The sequence below is a fragment of the Gossypium hirsutum genome, chromosome A03 (assembly GCF_007990345.1).
Source record: "Gossypium hirsutum isolate 1008001.06 chromosome A03, Gossypium_hirsutum_v2.1, whole genome shotgun sequence".
NCBI classification, from domain to species: domain Eukaryota; kingdom Viridiplantae; phylum Streptophyta; class Magnoliopsida; order Malvales; family Malvaceae; genus Gossypium; species Gossypium hirsutum.
The window spans coordinates 11,252,807-11,272,926 of NC_053426.1; the positions used below are offsets into that span (position 1 = coordinate 11,252,807).

At 29.4% G+C, this 20,120-nt stretch overlaps 1 protein-coding gene and 1 long non-coding RNA gene across 3 annotated transcripts; one reads left to right on the plus strand and one right to left on the minus strand.

Annotated features, from left to right (window-relative positions):
• The first annotated feature begins 6,203 nt into the window (after positions 1 to 6,203).
• On the plus strand, positions 6,204 to 12,719 carry LOC107950195 (WD repeat-containing protein 44). Of its 2 annotated transcripts, none has more exons than XM_016884995.2 (8): positions 6,204 to 6,545; positions 8,522 to 9,762; positions 9,869 to 9,959; positions 10,104 to 10,261; positions 10,359 to 10,410; positions 10,669 to 10,748; positions 10,841 to 10,934; positions 11,114 to 12,719. In XM_016884995.2, the coding sequence occupies exons 2-8, from the start codon at positions 8,614 to 8,616 to the stop codon at positions 11,647 to 11,649; spliced, it is 2,160 nt and encodes a 719-aa protein (XP_016740484.2). In that variant the 5' UTR covers positions 6,204 to 6,545; positions 8,522 to 8,613; the 3' UTR covers positions 11,650 to 12,719. The 2 variants fall into 2 exon arrangements, with proteins under 2 accessions (XP_016740484.2, XP_016740485.2); XM_016884996.2 differs by lacking the exon at positions 6,204 to 6,545 and adding an exon at positions 7,897 to 8,079.
• Positions 12,720 to 18,443: 5,724 nt separating this feature from the next.
• LOC121224698 (uncharacterized) lies at positions 18,444 to 19,432 on the minus strand. Its single transcript, XR_005922439.1, has 2 exons — positions 19,146 to 19,432; positions 18,444 to 18,825 (listed from the first exon to the last, which is right to left on the minus strand). It is a non-coding gene; the product is annotated as an uncharacterized lncRNA (long non-coding RNA).
• Positions 19,433 to 20,120: the final 688 nt, after the last annotated feature.

Below are 20,120 nucleotides of genomic sequence, written 5' to 3' on the forward strand. Positions count from 1 at the left end.
TAGATTTATGAAAGTATAATAATAAATTTAGCTCTTAATATTTATATTTTTATCAATTTAGTTTTTTTTAGTAAAATTTGACCCAAACCTTTTAAAAAGAGTCAGATTTGACCATTAACCTTTTAAAAAGAGTTAAATTATTTTTTAACAAAAATACTAACTAAAACGTTAAATTTTTAGCCATGGTAGTTGTAAAAAAAAATTAATGCAGTTAGTTTGTTAGTAATATTGTTAGAGGTAGCTAGAACGTAAAAAAGTTGTATATAAATTGCTCTTTGTAATGCTATTATGCATGGCAAAAGTATTTTTCATCATTTTTTCTTCTCCTTTAAAGCTTTTATTCTCTGTTCATCTTCTACACAATGAATGCAACATAGTATCAGAGCCTCTATTTTTTATAGTGGTTGAGACAGCGGTGTCACCGGGATCTTGCTCGTCATTCTTTCTTTGATTCACGCTCACTTTTTTTTTTTTATCTTTTAGGTTGTGTTCTATATTATTTCTTGTTAATTTTCGCTTCTATATACAATGGCAATAATGGAACATCTGCTAGGATTGATTTCAATAATTTTTTGTATCTACATCCATTTGATACACCAAGCACTCAATTAACCGCACATCAACTTGTTGGTCATGAGAATTATAATGTTTGGAGTCAATAGATTCGGATTGTATTGTTGGATAAGAATAAACTTGGTTTTGCTGATGGATCTTACTTGAGAGACTCAGTTTTGTCTGTTGTTAAATCATAAAGGGATCATTACAATGCAATCGTTCTTTCTTGGGTTTTGAGTACTATTAGCAAAGAGTTGTCAGCGATAATCATTTTTGCTTTAAGTGCAGTGTTGGCGTGGAAAGATCTTCAAGAATAGTATGAGAAGATTAATCAATATCAATTTTTTCCTTCATTGTGAGATTTCCTCTATAACTCATAGTACTTTCTTTGTTTCTATATTTTTCATATAATTAAAGTTGTTTTGGGATGAGTACGATGTTCTTGTTCCATTTTCTACTTACAATTGTGATGCTTCTGGTAAGAGTCTTGCGCATTTACAACAACAACGTTTGTTTCAGTTTCTCATGCATGGGTTTGAATGATTTTTATGCTACTATGAGGAGTCAAACCTTATTGTTGCAGCCTTTACCTTCTGTTAATCATGCTTATTCTATGGTGGTTCAAGAGGAGGCTCAGTGGCAACATTCTTCTAGTATTTATTTTTCTACTAAGCCTATGGCATTATATTCTTCGAATGTACAGCAATAATCTCAGAAGAAACAACTTAATGAGGTTTGTAACCATTGTAAGATTAAAGGTCATAAACAAAAATCTTGTTATAAACTCATTAGGTGCCCTCCTGACTTTAAGTTTACAAAGAAAAAAATCTCAAGTATCTGTTGTTAATAATGTTATCTCAACTGAAGGTTTTGTTGAGAATGCTATACCATCCATTACTTCATAGTCAACACCTATCTCCACTCATGAACAATATCAACAATTTAGTCTTGCAATCTGTACGGTATTAGGCAATTTCTTTGTTTCAAATCTGCCTAAGTCAGCCTAACACTCAAAAAGTGAGAATTCTCCTAAAAATTCTCTAAGGTACCGGAAAATATAGTGGAAGCAACTCGAAAAAAAAGAATTGAAAAGCCAAAAGTAAGCAATGCACACCAAGTGTTTGAGTAAATGTTCTCAAATATATTCTTTAACTCAATAATAGAATACAATGGGATTTAATAGGATTATTACAAATGAGGAGGAAGGGTTCTATTTATAGTTGAGCTCCCCCAAAACCAATGATATAAATTGAGTTACATCGACGGTTGAGGTTAAAACCTATCTACAATTGAGATTCTTAAAGGATTGACTCAATCTTTTAAGATTACAAAATCAAATCTTATTAGATTACAAATATTCTAAGATTACTTTCCATATTTACCAATGCATCCTTAATTTTCCATAAGTGCTTCACTAGGCCACCAAGGCTTCAAGTAGACGGGTTTCTCCACATGTTCCACAAACCTGTCTAGTTTAAGTGGGGTCGAATGAGCCCCATTTAATCAATTGACCTCCATAGGACGCTCATTGTGCATTCATCACAGATTTTGATCTGCGGTTCGTGACATTATACGGTGCTGAAACTTGAACTTAATATATATACTTCAATTTTTGACATAATTTGGTCCATTTGCATTTATAATGTCCTTACTTAGTCTAAAGAGTTAATATTGCAAACTATTTCAATCAAAATGTTGCCATCAATTTTTCTTAAGAACAAAATTCCAATAAAAAATATCTCATTATGTTGAGTTCGAATGAGTGCTTTAAGAAAAAAATCCACATCAGTATTTGCAATGTTATTTTTATTATTACGTAACTTAATATATACTTTTTATTTCAAAATGTTACAATAGTGGATTTAATAGAAGAATTTTAACAATGATAATAACTAAACTTGAATTTTTAAATCCAAAAAGTAGAAAGATTAAATTTCAATGAACAAATTGTATAGGAACTTAGAGCATATTTTTAACCTTCAAATTTTTACTTGTTTTTTTTTTCTTTACATTATAAAAAGTGATTAAATTTTAGTTTTGGTCCCTCTATTATGTTTAAATTTGAGATTTAATCCTCATACTTTAATTTCTAACATAATTTAGTCTCTATATTTTTATAATATTATTAATTAGTTTAAATAGTTAATATCATTAACTTTTGGATTAATATATAATCTGAAAGAAAATTTTAGATCTGAAAAGTAGAGGGGTTAAATTCTTGAAAATAAGAGTAGAGAGACTAAATTCCAAATGTATGAAGTGTATAAGACTTAGAGTATATTTTAATTTTCAAATTTTTACTCAATAATTTATCATAAAAAAATTATTAACCTAGCGCGAAGTGTGAGTATACCATACTAGTATCAATTATAAGTTAAATAATCTTAAATAAAAAGAATAAAATAAAATTTCCAGTTCTGTGAAAAATTAAAAAAAAAAGTGAGAGAAGAAAAAAGAACAACATTAATTTTTTCATTAAATAAAAATTTAAAATTATACATTATGATATCAATATTACCTGTTCAATGTTGTGCCTTTAGAAACAAATGAATTATTAAATTTCAGTTTAATTCTTTCTTATTCATATAATAATTTTTAATTTAATATTAACATTAAATTTTTTTGAAAGTAGAAGGTACACTCAAGTGGTGAAAATAAAATCTTAAAACTATTTAAAGATGAACATTTTAAATTATTTTAATCTTAACTTTGTATAACGTGTTAAAAAATAATTAAATAAAATTTTCATATTTTTGAATTTTTGAACCAAAACCGGCATTTAAATACATATTTCAGATAATATTTTAACAATACATTAAATATTTATTTTTTAAAATTATATATTTGAAAATAAATAGTTAGCAAAGTTAAAAGAATTATGATAAATAATTTCAAATGTTTTATAAACATATCCATTCTAGAAATTGAACTTTTGAAAAATTTAAAAATATTTTTTAAAAAAAAATTAGATGCAAATATTTAACTAGATTTTAAGAAAATTTGAATAAAAAAATTAATACCCTTTATGCAAAAAATTATTTAAACATTTATTAACTATTTAAAAGTTGTCAAAAACATTATTATTCTAATATTAAAAAGTTTTAAAACAGATTGTTAAAATTAAATTTAAAATAAATTTCTAAAAATTGTATTGTTGTTTTTTAAATTTTTATGTTTTAATTATAAAAAAGTAATACATATTTTGAAAACATATAGATTTAATTTAAATTTATAAATTTTAATGTTGAAAATAAATAATTAAATTATTTGTGAAATACTGATTTTTCAATTTTCGATTACTCAATCTTTAAATTTGAATATTAAAAAATAATTAAATTATTTAAAAAATATTGAAAAAAATAGATTTAGTTTAAATATTTGAAATTGGTATATTCAAATTTTAGTTATACAAAATTTAACTAACACAATTTTTAAGAATCTTTTCAAATTTCAAATTTTAAATACTGTTGCAATTTTAATTATATATTTAAATTTTGAAAAAATATATAAAATATTCAGATTTTGTACCAAAAGATTAAAAAATAAATGTAGTATGTTTATATTTAAATATTGATATTTTAAGCAAAAATTTTAAAATAAATATAATATATTTAAGTTAAAACAACAACGTATTGCAGGAGTAAAAAACCTAATATATAATCTATAACAAGGTTTTATGGAAATAAGGTAACAATCACTTTTAGGTTAGTTAAATTTTGTTGCAAGTGTCACAATTATAATACAATATCATTTTATATTTAATTTGAATTTCTTTTTAGATTTTTCTCAAATTGACATTTTAAAATGGTTAGAATTAAATAATCTTGGCATTTATACCATAAGTGGGGGATTTGCAAAACAAGCCCCTCCACATTTTAGAGTTTAATTAAAAAGATTCCCTCTTTCTTAAATTACTTAAATATTCCATGATGTTTTTCCATTATTTCATTAATTAGAAAATATTTCATTTTATTTATAGTTTCAGTCTTTGGGCATTTCAAATCATTTTTAAATTAGGTTTTTAAATTTAAACAATATTTACAAATTCAACTAAAATTAAACATTTTTTAAAAAAAATAATTCATAAATGATTCAAATGTGTATTAAAAAGCAATGTATTATTCACATTATTACATTCTTAAAATATTTATTTTCATAATTTTAAACATTTATTTCACTCTTTCTTTAATATTTTGCACACTCAACTATATATATTTTATCGATTTTAAGATTCAAAATCATCAGTTATATCTCTACATTATCCCAACTTATTTCTTAAATTTATAAAAAAAAAATGATTTGCAAAATTCTAATAATTATTACCAATCAATTCAAAGAAATTTAATTAATTTTACGATTGTATACATGTTCTCCTGAAAAACAATGCTAACTGAAATTCATCATAACTCAATTTAATAATAATATAGTACTACAAAATAGAGAAGGAATTTAATTATTAGTTAAATATCTTTTTGGGCTTAAATGTTTAAAAGAAAAACTCTTATAAAATAATTAAGGGTAAACTATTAATAAATTTATGTTTTGGTTATTCAATTTTAAAAAGTTACAAAATAGTTAATGAATTATTTGAAAGTTTTTATTTAACTTACTGATCTATTAAGTTTTTCTTAAAGTATGACTAGTTAGCTCCAAGCAACAATTTGATGATTTGTATAGTCGATTAATACCAATTAACGAGTAGAAAAACATACTTTAGATCCAAGTTAATCTGATGGTCAGTGTCAAAGATCGAAGAAGAAATCTATTTAGATTTTGGTTTGCAAATTCATGATGATCAAAATTGTTTCATGAAATAAAAAGTTGTTGAAGAGAAAAAGAATGAGAGCTTTTGATTGGAGTAGCTAGTGTGAACAGTGAAGGCCATACAACAACAATTTTAATAGTTCAGTGAATTATATAAAAACTTTCTAATAGTTTAGTGACCATTTTGTAACTTTTGAAGTTGAGTGACCAAAATGTAAACTTAGTAAATTATTTAGTGACCTTAGACGAATTTACCCAATAATTAAAAATAAAGTAAGTCTTAAAAACTGCATAGGTCATAAGAGAAAGTTAGCAATCAATTGAGCCTTTAAAATAATATTGAAAATTTTAATTAAATTGATTTTTTTAGAATTAGGACTAAATTGAAAGAACATATAAATACTAAAAAGGAAAAATTTGCTATTAGGCCCAAAAAAGGTCACGCCAAACTTTCGTTATCAACTTAACGACATGATGACTAAATAATCTAATTTGAAAAATTTTAGTGACTAAATAAAAAAAATTGAATGATCAAAACAAAAACATTTATATAATTGAGTAATTATTCATATAATTTATTCGAGAAATAAATGATAATGTGATGGGTGATTGAAAAAAAAAGAATTTGAATAGTTTAATTATTAAATTAAAAATGTATACAGTTAGAAACAAGATAAAAGTTTAATAACTGTTTCCCTATTTAGAAATTTTTAAAAAAAATATAATAGCAGAAAACATTGATTGTATTCAGTAGTTAATAAGACAAATTAAAACAATTTTGTAAAAATTAATTTAATAATAATAAAAAATGATTAACGAATATTAACAATAGACGAACACAAAGTCACAAACACACCCTTTTAAATCACGTTTCTGGGTCTAATATGAAAGAAAAATCCTGTTTCCTGTTTTACCCTTACGGTTCCCATAATATTATTTTATTAATTTTAAATGTATTTATTTAAATCTATATACAGTATTATATAAAAAAGAAGGCCATGGGGTTTTAGATTCTGACATGCCTCCCTATCTTTTTCTTTTCAACAAATATAAAAGAACTAGAAATCTAAATATAAACCAGAAGAAAGAAGAGTAATAAATCCTCTCTCTCCAACACCCATGCCAATCCCACACAAATATTGCTCCCTGCTCTGATCAATGACGTTTGGAGATGTGTTCATCAACAATGGCTGCCACGCGAAATTATCATCAACCAACTTCCAAGAGTAAGAAATCCATAACTTATTTGCCTTTTTTTTTTCTTTAACGTTTGGGTTTAATTCTCTATTTTAGAAATAAATATTGTTGGTTTGGATTTTTTATGGTTTTCGATTTGATCTGATGGAAGCACTACAGTTTTTTTTTTTAAATTTTTTAAAATTTTTTAAATATCAATTATTGAAATGAAACCGAGTTATGGGACATTTCGGTTTTAGATTTGGAAGATGAAAACGATACAAGCAGAGTAATCTGTGAGCTGACGGAGAGGTATTCCGGTCAGTAAATAATGTAGGAGGACTCATTTTGTAATTTCTTTTTTAAGAGACTAAATCTCAAATTTCTTCATATTTTAACTTTAAATTAATTACTCTATTTAAAATGATATATTTCAATTTTAACAATAAAATTTTTGCATCATTCTTTTTTTATCATGTTCTTCACATTTTTTAATGATAAATTTATATCTGTCTCGGATACGTAGTTACCCACCTTTTATAAATTTTTATTTTGGGTATAAAAATAAAATTTACATTTTTGAACTATTCAGTTTTTGCTTCTAAAAACTCAAAGTTTTTTCTTAAGATTTTATATAATTCCCAAAACCCAAGTTTTCCCATTAATTTTTTAAAATAGAAATAAAAGAAATTTAAAAGATAAAATGGTTTTCTTGGTAAAACTTTAGGTTTTCCCTTTTACTGAAAAAATAAAATGAATTCTAAAAAAGAGAAAAAAATAAAGAAAATTAAAAAGATATAATAATTTTTCCAAGTAAAAAATCAAGTTTCTTCCCTATAAAAACCTAAACAACTTCTTGTTAAAGGTTTTTCTGATTTATAATTAGATCTACAAAAGAAAAAAAATAAAAGAAATTAAAAAATGAGTAACCAAAATTAAAATTTACTAATTTTAGGTGACTAAAATAAATATGAATTAACTGTGGATAATCAAAATAAAAAGTGCCTAAAATGCAAATTATTATTGTAAATTTCCAAATGAAAATGAATGGGTCAATTTCTTTCACTATCATTTAATTAATATGTAATTTTTAATTAAGGAATGAGGAATTTATTAATGCTGAGCACAATCTACTCTAATTGGTTTTCTTTCGTTGGTTTTTTATCAGTTTATTAAGATGGTTTTACAATAAGATGTGAAATAAATGATGTTTGCTTTTACCTTCTTTACATCTTACTATAAGGTGAAAGTGAAACATTTAAGTAATTTTCTTTTTAAAAATAAGGAGTGATAAATAACTTGTATATGTTTGATTCTTGAATACATGGTTTTTAGTTTTTTTATTTAAAAATTATATATAAATATGAAACAACAAAAGCACCATCATAATAATATTGTTTCGTACTAGTTTATATTCAATTTTTTGTCCGGTATTCACTTTGCTTCCCCAAGGGAGAGAGAGAGAGAGAGAGAGAGAGAGAGAGAGAGAGTTCAAAATGCTCCAAAAACGTTTTTAATGGATGCTTCGATCTATGTCACCTTTAGTTTCTAAGAAATCTCATAGAAAACCAGCTCCATCCCCATGTAAGTCAATTCTGTATTCCTTCATTATTATAGGCCAATATCTTTGCTTTGCTTAATCCACCACTGGTTCACTGGATAATGATAGTTTCTTACTGTCTTTTTTTTTTCTCCCTTAGTTTATTACATTTCTTCAAGTGTAATCATTAGATCTTCAATTTTGTGTCAGTGTGGGTGTGATCTTTGTGTGCTGAAAACTAGTTTGTCCCCTTGATTTTTTGCAAAATTTTGGGTTTTTTTTTCGCTAAAAAACTCTCATATCTATATTAAATATGTGAGTTTTTTTTCTTTTTTGGGATGCGTTAGAAAGGACCAGGTTCAATGGGTTCGGATTGGGATCCATGTTGGATCTCTTGGGCATTTCTTTGTTTTATTTATTTAGTCTTTGTTTCTGTGAACTGATCTTGTGTTTTGTGTTTCTTGTTTTTTTTTTCTTCGGGGGTAGCTTGTGCAGATGGAATCTAGAATCTGCCACGTTGCCTAGGGCCTGAAAAAGGTGTTTGAGGAGAGAGTTTCATGGGTTGAACTCAAAGAATAATGGATAGCTTAGAGGAAGGTGAAGAATGTTACTTTTTTGATGCACATGAGCACATTGCAACAATGCCTGGTTTAAACTGTAATGAGATAGAGATACATCACTCAGATTCCACTTTTCATAATTGGTCGGAGAGTAGCTTCCAATATGATGTATGGATTCGTAGCCCACGGAGTGTTGAGGAACGGCGTCGTAAATTCTTGGATTCGATGGGATTGAGTTTAAATGGAGTTTCTCGAGAGAATTCAGTAGATAGACCGTGTTTGGAAGGAGAATTTGTTAGGGTTATGGAAACCAGTGAAGCTGTTTTGAGAACATCTGGCTTTGAAGAGGAATTCTCTTCTAGTCGGTCTTCCATGTCTTGTTGGTCTAATGAGAATTTTGCATCATATGAGGAGTTGGGTTCGCGAGATGATTTTGCGTACAGAGAAGGAAATAAGGGTGGGGGTGCTTCATGCGATGCCGAAGAAAAGGCGAGCGAAGGTTTTGAAATGAATGAATTACAATCGGTTACAGACAAGAAATTGAAGAGCCCTCTCGTGGCATCACCCTCATTTCTGCAATTTAGGGAGAAGCAAAATAAATTAGAGAGAATAGCAAAGAGAGTTAAGAACAGGTGGTTGAGTAGATTGCGTTCAATATCATGTATGGTGGATACACAAGTTGAAGATGATAGGTTGAGACCCGATGTAGACGATTCGATTTTGAGGACTAAGGTTCAGAGAGTGAAGGTCCACCAAACCAGAAAGAAAACAAAGGAACTTTCTGCACTCTATAAGGGACAAGATATCCAGGCCCATGAAGGTCCAATTTTGACTATGAAGTTCAGTCCTGATGGGCAGTACCTAGCAAGTGCTGGTGAAGATGGTGTTGTGAGAGTGTGGCAAGTGGTTGAAGATCAGAGATGCAATGACCTTGACATTCCTGAAATAGATCCTTCCTGCATATACTTCACGGTGAATCACCATTCTGAATTGAAACCCCGCTTTGTAGATAAGGAAAAAGCAGGTAATTTAAGGAGCCTGAGAAAAACTTCTGATTCAGCATGTGTTATCTTCCCTCCCAAAGTTTTCAGGATATTGGAGAAACCATTACACGAGTTCCACGGGCATGATGGTGATATCCTGGATCTCTCATGGTCAAAGAAAAATGTGAGTCAACATATATACATACATGTTTTTCATAATAATCACCAAATAACTTTCATCTAACTAGCATTCTCTATGAATATGTCTCACTCGTGTGTTCATGTTGCAGTTTCTGCTGTCTTCCTCTGTTGATAAAACTGTTCGAATGTGGCAAGTTGGGTGTGACCATTGCCTAAGAGTGTTTTCTCATAGTAATTATGGTGCGCTTCTGGCTGATTCTCTCTGTGTCTATGTGCGTGCATGATTTAACATGTAATTATCTAATTGAATTATTAGTATGCTTTGTTGTATTTTTGGGCATGATTTTGTTCTAGATCCTGATAACTTCTCATTATATGATGCAGTAACATGTGTTCAGTTTAACCCTGTCGATGATAATTACTTCATTAGCGGTTCAATAGATGGAAAAGTGCGTATTTGGGCAATTTCTAGCTGTCAGGTTATTGATTGGAGTGATATAAGAGATATAGTTACTGCAGTGTGTTATCGTCCAGATGGACAGGTTTGGTGATTTTCTTGCTCCTTTGTCTTCTAGGGGGCTACATCACACAGCCGAGGAGTTCTAAATTTGTTAAAAATTCTTTTGTCCATTTATGTAGGGAGGAGTTGTTGGCTCAATGACAGGTAGCTGCCGGTTCTACAATGCGACAGGTATGCTCACACTTGAAGGAATTCATATATATTCATGTGAATGGCCTATTGCTATTTATCAGTATTATAAATGATATACACAATTGATAAGATAATTGAAGATTACTGTTATTAAGAGGAGCACTTTTAGTTTGTTTCTTGAAAAATGTTGTAGGAAAGATTTTTTATGGTTGGCATAGGTTTTAGAAACATGTCTATTATGAAGCTGCATTTTTAGTTGGGTGGATTCTCAAAATCCTTTTTTGTTGCTTTATTCAGATAGTCATTTGCAACTAGATGCGCATATATACTTAAATGGGAAAAAGAGGTCACCTTGCAAAAGGATAACTGGCTTGCAGGTAGTTACCCTTATCCTTGCTTTTGGTCGCTATAGGTTTGTCTTAATGGCTGAGATGTGCAGTTTTTGCTCATTATATATTATGCTTTGCAGTTTTTGCCACAAGATTCAAGTAAAGTAATGGTTACTTGTGCTGATTCTCAAGTCAGAATTCTTCAAGGACTCAATGTGATATGCAAATACAAGGGTATGGTCCTCTCGTTCGCTAAACTTTTAATCATATAATAATGGTTTATTCCAACTCATTAAACCTGGAACTGTACACATCAGTTTCTTACATTTATTGAACTTTGAATCTAAAAACCGTTCTTGTTCCTCACTCTTATTATTCTGCTACTAATTTATGCTCTCTTTCCCACCCTGCAGGAGCATGTAACAATGTAAACCAGGCGTTCACATCATTAACTCCTGATGCGAAGCATATTGTTTCAGCCTGTGAGGATGCAAATGTATATATATGGAATTGTGTTGACCAGGATGAATGTACTCACTCAAATGCTAAAGATATAAGATCTTTTGAGCGTTTCTTTGCTAATGCATCCATTGCAATCCCATGGTGTGGTATGAAATGTGGTAATGCTGAAAATGGAAGGCAATTTGAAGTACTGAATGAGAATTTATCTGATAACCTTCCACTGTCCTCACCTTCACATTTCTCTTTGAGCCATGAATACTTTTTGGAGTCTTTTCCCAAAGAATCTGCGACTTGGCCAGAGGAAAGACTTCCTCCATCCAGCCCTTTAACTGTGTCATCTTCCATGCATAAATCCCAATACAAGTTTCTAAAAACTTCTTGCCAGAGTACATTTGAATCTCATGCATGGGGTCTTGTTATAGTAACAGCAGGTATGGATGGAAGAATTAGATCATTCCTCAATTATGGCTTACCAGTTCCAGTGTGAAAATACTAGTGGCTCAGTAGAGGCATCAGAGAGAAATGTTGCCCACATTGGGGCTGATAAACTTTGTTAAGCTTGGATAGGTTGGCAAGTTATCTCGAGATCTGAAAGCATCAAATTGTCATGGCTTGCTCACGACTGCATGCTTGATTGGCATGCACAGTTCAAATTGACTGTAAAGAACGAGGGGTTTTCTGTTGGTGGTCTGCAATTGAATTTGTTCACACCAAGTGGCTATTGTTCTATGGTTGCAATAAGATCTTTTTTGGAATGAGTGACTAAGGTTGGTTTATCTGAATATCCAAGATGATTTTATGTTTGGTTGATTTGTTACTCGAAATATTTGTCTGCCTGCCCCGAAAAGGATTACACAAGTCGAGTTAAGAGAGACATTTGAGATCTTATCATCTATAATGGAGGTGAGGTGCCTGTGGTCTGTGGGTCCTTGCAAACCATCATCTTCCTTTTGTTCACACAAATAGAAGTAGAAATACAGAGTTGGTGGTTGCAGTTCATAAAAAATGGTGGGGAACTTGACCATTACCGTTTGTTGGTCAGTTTGAATGATTGCATTATTTGTCTGCCATTATGGGTTTGGCCTCATCGTAGGGTCACTCAAACTCGGTCATGGAGGTAGAGCTTACTAGGAATTAGTTTTCTTGGAAATGAACTTCCCTGCTCAATCTAGTGCTATAATGCATGCAATTTTTGTTGCCTTGCAGAGCACATTTCCAGGCCATTCTTTCCATGGCCTATCTGTTACTAACGATCGCGTTCGAGAGCTCAATTGGCTAACACTATTCTTGCTCCGGTCTAAAAAAATCCTTCATTTTCTGCTAACACAATTCATACTGTAGATAAATTTAGTGTTACTTATCGGGTTGATTTTTCACCCAAGTAAATTGAGTGTATATATACACATACACGTACTGTAGCATTCATTGGATAAAGAACCAAGAAGCTTACTAGCGTTTTGTTTGTTAGAATCTGGTGCTTCTAGTGTTTTAGTGTTGTTATTTTGTCGTTTTGTAATTTTTCGACCATATTGGGTAATAAAATTTCAATGTTCAAATTATTATCTTTTGTATATTTATACTTTATGATTTTTACATGAAAAATAAAATATATAAATAAATATTGACTCATAAATTACTTAACATTCAACTAATATTAAGTTAAACTATATAAATTTTAACGTTTAACTAACTTCTTATATAAGTTGCTAATATAGCTCATTAAAATTTAATAATTTTTAATTCTTTTATTTTCTTTCGAACACTCGTCACTTTTTTCTTTTAACCTCTGTCTCTAGACTTTTTATAAGATAAGTGTTTAACCCTTCAATATGTTCAAGTGGGTCTTCCTAATTTGGTAATAACTCTTTTCTTTTCAACTTTTATTTATTAATCTTTAGAAAATTAAGATTGTAGCTTTTCTAGTGATATATTAAATTTTTATGCAAGATTTAGTTTTTATTTATTGAATGATTTTGGGATATTGATTTTGCATGAGATTCTTAACATCTTCATCAGGTAATTATTTGTAGATGTTGATTCATACAAATCTTTGAAGAAATTAGGATTAATTGTATTTATAATCTTGAATTTCTTAAATATGGATTAAAAATTTATCATTTTTATTTAGAAATTGTTATCACTAGTGTGGTTATAGTGAATCTTATGTTTGAAAAATTGATATATTGCATTCTCATTACACTAAAAAACACTTTAAGTTATTTTTATTTTTGTGAAAGAAAATTACGAGTTGTATGTTGTCTTTGTGCATGCCTTTATGTGCTTAAGATTTAGATTTATTTTTCTCAATGTTTAACAGAAATGAAATTTTTTTTAAAAGAAAATCTATTAGTGAAATTGAGGAAAAACAAGAAAATAATATTATGCATTTTTTTTAAAAATCGACTCTTCAATCCAAATTTCTTACCTTTACCACTAGGAAAATGATATAGTTTAGGTAATAATTTATGAGTTAAAATATACATTTTAAAAGAAAAAAGTTAGATTTAATGGTTTTAGTAACAGGGAAAATCAGTTTAGAATCATAGTAGGGCAATTCAAAGTGATTTTAAAAGTCTACTTTTGAAATACAAGGACATTAGATTTTTATTATTTTAAATAAGGATTAAATTTCATGTGGTACAAGAATTACTAACACTAAACTAAGTGATATTACAAATTAAAGAAATATTTATTTATTAACTTGTAAAAGGTTATTTGTTTAATTATGAAAGATATTCGTAACCTTTAAATAAATATTACAATTTACAAACAATTTCAAAAACCCCAACTGTTATCGAAATTAATGGTAAAGATGAAAAAGCAGATTCTGTACCAAAGGTTAGGGTTGGTAAAAACATTGAGAAAACAAGAATCCGAGGCCAAAGACGTTTTAACGTTTGAGAAAAGACAACATTGATTTCATTGTTGAAGCATATGCTCCTGTCCTTGAAGAAACAAGCCATAAAGCCAGATCAAAAGTTAACCTAAACTTAAACAAGAAGGATTAATTGATATTAAAACATATGGAGGTACCATAATTAGGAGAGCATTAGGACAAAAGCATGATTAGTTGTTAAGGGACAAAGTTAAGTGTTTTTGGCTTAGCTGTTAACCTAAATTAATATACCCTCTTTTTTGTTGGCTTCTGTCTATCAAAAGCCAGATTGATTACGTTCGGCTTTTAATTTCTTTAGCCTCTTGGATTATATGATGGGACTTAATACATATTTTTAATGTATTGGAAGGCATATCATTGCTAATTTAATTCATAATAATAAATAATATAAGTGAAATGTTAATCAACCTTTAGTGGTGCCAATTAATAATTGAGAGTTTTTGTTCCACGTTCAAATGTAATTGTACTGATTAACTAACAAAGTAAAAATGAGATACACAAAACTTGGTTACACATTTCAATAACTTTTTATATCTGCAGAGCCTTACCCCAAGAGTAATCCATTATCAATCTTTAGTAGAAGACATGATTTAAGTTCAACTCACCAAGTTGCAACCTCATACATTAACTATATCACTCTCTCCACTAAAACTTTTCCCTAGAAAGCTTAGTAACAAATTGAATAATAGTAGCAATTTGTTTACAACAATTTTGCACTAAAATAAGTTCCTCACAATGAATAACATAAGTGCTCTTAATCTAGTACTTGAATAATAAACAAACCTTCTTCAAATAGACATGTATTGGCTTGCAACTCTTCCGTCAACGTGAACTTTAACTTCCTTCCATTCAGCTCAAGCATGTCTTCTATTTGGAAACAAAGAAAAAAGATATTTTACGATTAGTCTTATTAGGAAGACAAATCTTTTGAAATAAGTAAACTCACTCATATCGAAAGTTTTCATAGAATCCTTACTTGACTTAATTTTCTTCAAGTCTTAACTTAATAATCTGCTCCTAAAAATCCTCCAAATGTATGCGTTGAAAATGTCTAGAATTTTTCAGTCAAAAAATGCTAACCAAATATGACAAGTTACATGATGTGCTAAATGCTAGTTGAGTTGCAATTAGAATTGCATTTAGACAGTGTAGAACATCTCTCTTTATAATTTTTTTATAAAAAAAAAACACATCAGAGCACTCAAGCAAGGTGATTATGCTCTTCAACTCAACATTCCCCTTTAATCCATTCTTTTAACTATGAAACATAACTATGTAATCAATCATTAATGTAAAGAAAACATATAAAATTAATACTCGAATACATAGTGTCACACCCCAAATTTTTGAATTTGTATTTTAGATGGTTGATCAAGTGATTTTAGTAAGATTTTATATGACAGCCCATCTAGTTAATGAAATTAGACTTATTTTATTTTGGCGCACCCTCTAGCGAACGTTTCATTATGTTCCACCATCTTGCTTTCATGTTTTGTGAGCTCTTGCATTTTGGAAAGTTTACTCGTGCGAGAACATGCCAATGGCGAGTTCAGTTGTTGTGAAGTTAATCGTTTAGTTATTAACTGTGGCATGTGGGACACATACCAATTACGTGTTAAACCTAAGGAAAGAAACGTGTCACTGTGCATGACACTTGGAGAGTCTTGATGGTTGTGTTTAATTAGTGGAATCATGTGTGCATGTAATGTGATTATGGATCCTGTTTAGAGTGAGAAGAGCTTAATCTTATATTTAAATAGAGAAATAAAAGAGGAAAGACTTTAATTTTCCTTTACCGAGATTTTTTATTCTCTTTAAAGAAAATTTGAAGCGTTCTTCGTTGCTTGAAGGAAAAACCTGAGATCATGGCCTATTTAGAAACTACTTTTAGAGCCAATCACTAGTAATTTCTTAAGTCCTCCTTTAGTTCGAGTATTAGGAAATGTAAGAGTGGTAGAAGTCATATATATAAGTTGTTATTTAAATACTAGTGAACTTGCTAAGAATTTGATATGCTTACCCTGTTGTTTCCCTTTGCCTGTAGATTGCCAACTTGTGGAACATGTCTAGTGGATCATTGAGGAGCCTACACTATCTTGTTATTGATTTAGTAGTTTTTCTATCGTTTAAAGCTTGGTTTTGTGGCACATATATAAATGTTTTATTATGTGATATCTTGTGAATGGATGGTTTTGGTCTAAACTTTTCTTAATGTTGAAAGTAATTGGAATGGAATGGTTTGTAAGTTTGAATGGTTGATATTTCATAGGTTGAAATATGATGCTCAAATGCTTAATTGGCGTTTACTGATTTGTTTTTATTTTGGTATAGTTTAAACGATGAATTGATATGTATTTTGGAGTAATTTATATAGGTTTGAAGATGTCTAAATGTATCATATTGAACACTTTTGATTTAAGCATGAGTTAGGAATTAAAATGAATGTTTTTAGCATATTGGTTTAAATGATTTGGAAATGGTTAATTGCATTGTTTTGGGACAAATTTCGGTCATTTTTTTGTAGGTATGGATGTGCAATTATGCACCGAATGGGTTAATGGTATAGTTGGTTTTAAATAGGTACCAAATGGCTTGATTTTCACCAAAAACAAATCATATAGGAAGAGGTCTAAGCATTTTTTTTACCTACTTGGCATTACAATACTATTCATTAGGAGGAAAGGATGATTTTTAATGTCACACAACTTAGCATAGAACTGAGACAAGGTGTCTTCTTACATCTTCAAAGTTTCAAATACTGTTGTTAGCATTTGTATCTTCATTTGGCAATATTGGTTCCTTCATAAGGAGTCTTAAGGATGGTCCAAGCTTCTTTAGTAGTAGTATATTTGGAGATATCTTGAGGGTCAACTTTATTAAAGATCACATTAAGGGCCTTTTAGTTTGCTAATTTATCTTCACCACCAGTCCATGTAACTTAGGCTTTGTAGTCTTCACACCATGTTGAGGGCTCCCAACTAGTCAAAATTGAACGCCAAGCTTTGTCATCTATGGACTTGATGAATGCTCCCATCATTGCCTTCTGGTAAGCATAGTTTGTGCCATCCAACATAGGGGTATTGAGATTGATGTACCCTTAATCTTATTAGCAATTCAATGACATGATCTTCACTTAGTTTGTTAAGTGTTTAGCACTGATACCAATTTAGATATCATTCATTTTCCCTTTTTAGTTACATGACCAATTGCAACAAAACTTACTAACCGAGTAAAAATTATGATATGGACATTGAAGTTGGTTACAAACTTCAAAAACTTTCTATGTCTATAGGGCCTTGCCAAAGAGTAATCCACTATCAATCTTCACTAGAAGACATGATTTAAGTTCAACTCACCTAGTTGCAATCTCACTGTTTTATATTAGCTAGATCAATCTCTCCACTAAGGCTTTCCCCTTAAAAGCTTAGTTATAAACTGAACAATAAGAACATTACAATAAAAAGCATGTATTGACTTGCAACTTTACAATCAAAGTGAACTTCAAGTTCCTTCAATTCAGCTTGAACATGTCTTCTATTTGGAAACAAATAAATTATCTTCAATGAGTAGTTCTTAGGAAACCAAATCTCTTCAAATGAAAAAAAGTTTGATCACACTGAAAGTTTTCATAGAGTTTTTAGGACATGAGAGTTAAATCTCAAAATTGTATATAAACTTTGATCTAATGTGAAATGTCTTATACAAACTTTGATTTAGTACAATTGTATACATAAAACTTTAAATTTGATTCATTTTTTACATTCCACTAACATCGTTATTTATGTGACATAGTTTTTCAGTATATCAGGTGAATGCTGCTAATGTGGTATTTTATTAAACTAAAAAAGAATTGAACACATTTAAATGATTTCCATGTAGATCAGAAAAATACAGCATCGTGGAAATAATCTAAATTATTTTAAAAAAACAACATATTTTAAATCTACTCATTCATCTTTTTTAGTTTAATAAAATGTTACTTCAATAATTTCTACAATACTTAAAGAAAAATTGTTTCATGTAGATAATATTGTTAGTGGTGTATAGAAATATAGCAAATCAAAGTTTGCCTATAATATTACATATTTGATCAAAATTTATGTATAATTTTAAATTTTATCCCTTAATTTAATTTTCTTCATATTTTAACTTAATAAAGTGTTGCTAAAATCTTCAAAGTTAGTGAATTAAAATTATTAATTTTTTTTTGGTAACATCTAAACTTTTTATTATCAAAAGATGAAGTTACACATATATTAGATGCAAGTTGTGTTGCAATTGAATAATGCAATTAGCAGTAATAAATAGTTAATGAATTATTCTTTAGAAAATGTATTAAAAGTAAAAATATAAAATAAATTAATAATTAAATAGTAACTAACTCCTTGTCAAAACTTTTTTAAAGCAGCTAACACTTGAATGAAATAAAATTCAAACATTATATTTTTTCTTACAATATTATAATAATAAGTAATAATAATTGTAAGAGGCCTATTTTGCCCGGCCCATTAGAAACAAAAAAACATAAATAAAATAACCAAATAAAATCTAAGTTTTTAACAATCCATACGAAGCCCAAAATCAACCAACCCTAACCTAAGGCCCAAACGGCCCAAAAAACTAAAACAAATTTAGCCGACCAGAAACCCTAGCCTCATCTACTTTGTGCATCGCCACTCCTCACATGGTGTCAGCACGTCTAACGCCCGAGGACTGCAAGCTTGCACCAAAGTGGAAAACCCCTGAATTCGTTGACTCCTCGCAAGCCTGCAAACAAGTGAGAAAGAGACAAAGCAGGAACAAAGCAAATATACAGCAAAAACAGTGTAAAAAGAAATTGAAAATATGGCATATTCGGGTATAAAAGCCCCAGGCCAAATGATTGTTTCTCAGAAAATATCAATTAAATACAAAACAATAGCAGACATTCAAGTAAAAAATTGAAACTTTTCGAATACAAAGAAAATAGATAAAACACTTAAAGATTGGAGGTGATTTACGATTCATATTTTTTTCTTTCTTTTTTTCTTACTTTGAAGGTACTTTATCATTAAAACAAATAAAGAAGAGACTCCAAAGACACTTACCTGCGGTTTCGATTGTCGGAGGCCATCCTCCGGCTTGGATATCTAACCAAAAGGGGGTAAAGGGGTCTCCTCTTGTTTTTACGCGACTTGGGTCGTGAACCACGGCAGAGGTGGAGGCGTGAACGCCGATGATACCCATGAGTAGCCCAAAAGTGACGGCTAAGGTTTGGTCTTTGGGTTTGGTTGAGAGAAAATCAAAATGGGGTTAGGGATTTGTTTTAATCTTCGCAGGAAAGGGTAAATGAACATTCAAATGTTTTTTTTTTAGTTTTAATAACAAATGAAACAGCACCACAGACCCCAGGGGCTGCATGTTTATGCTTTTGGGACAAATTGTGAAAATAGTCCCTCCTTCTTTCTGGTCTTTCAAATCGGCTAGTTGTTACTTTTTTTAAATTTCGCCTAAAATATTATTTCAATTACATTTTGGTACTTGTTAGATCAGCACCGTTTTGATGGTATGGGAATATTCCCATTGCGGTCCGTCCACTTTCGTGCGAATTTCATTTTGGTCCCATTTCAATGTTACCATTAGATTTATTGCGATTTTGCACCTCTAATTTTTGTCTTGGTCTTAACCCAGTCCTTTGTTTAGCTCATTTTATTGTTTATTCATTTAATTTGTCTATTTTCTTCATGTCATAATTACCTAAGCTAATACTATCATTATTTTATGTCCATTGTTTATTTTTTAGAATACCTAAGTTGTATATATATATTTACTAATTTTTTTCCTTTCCTGTTTCTTTATTTATTCTTTCATTTAACTTCGTATATTTTTATATATTTTTTACTTATATTTTACTTTAATATTTTTATATATTATGTATCTTAAATCCCTTTTTACATTATCTATTTTAAATCGTTTATATATTATCTTAAATGATTTCATAAATTATTTATTTTAAATTGTTTTATATATTATTTCATTTTGAATTATTTTGTATACTAATTTGTTTTCAATTATTTTATATG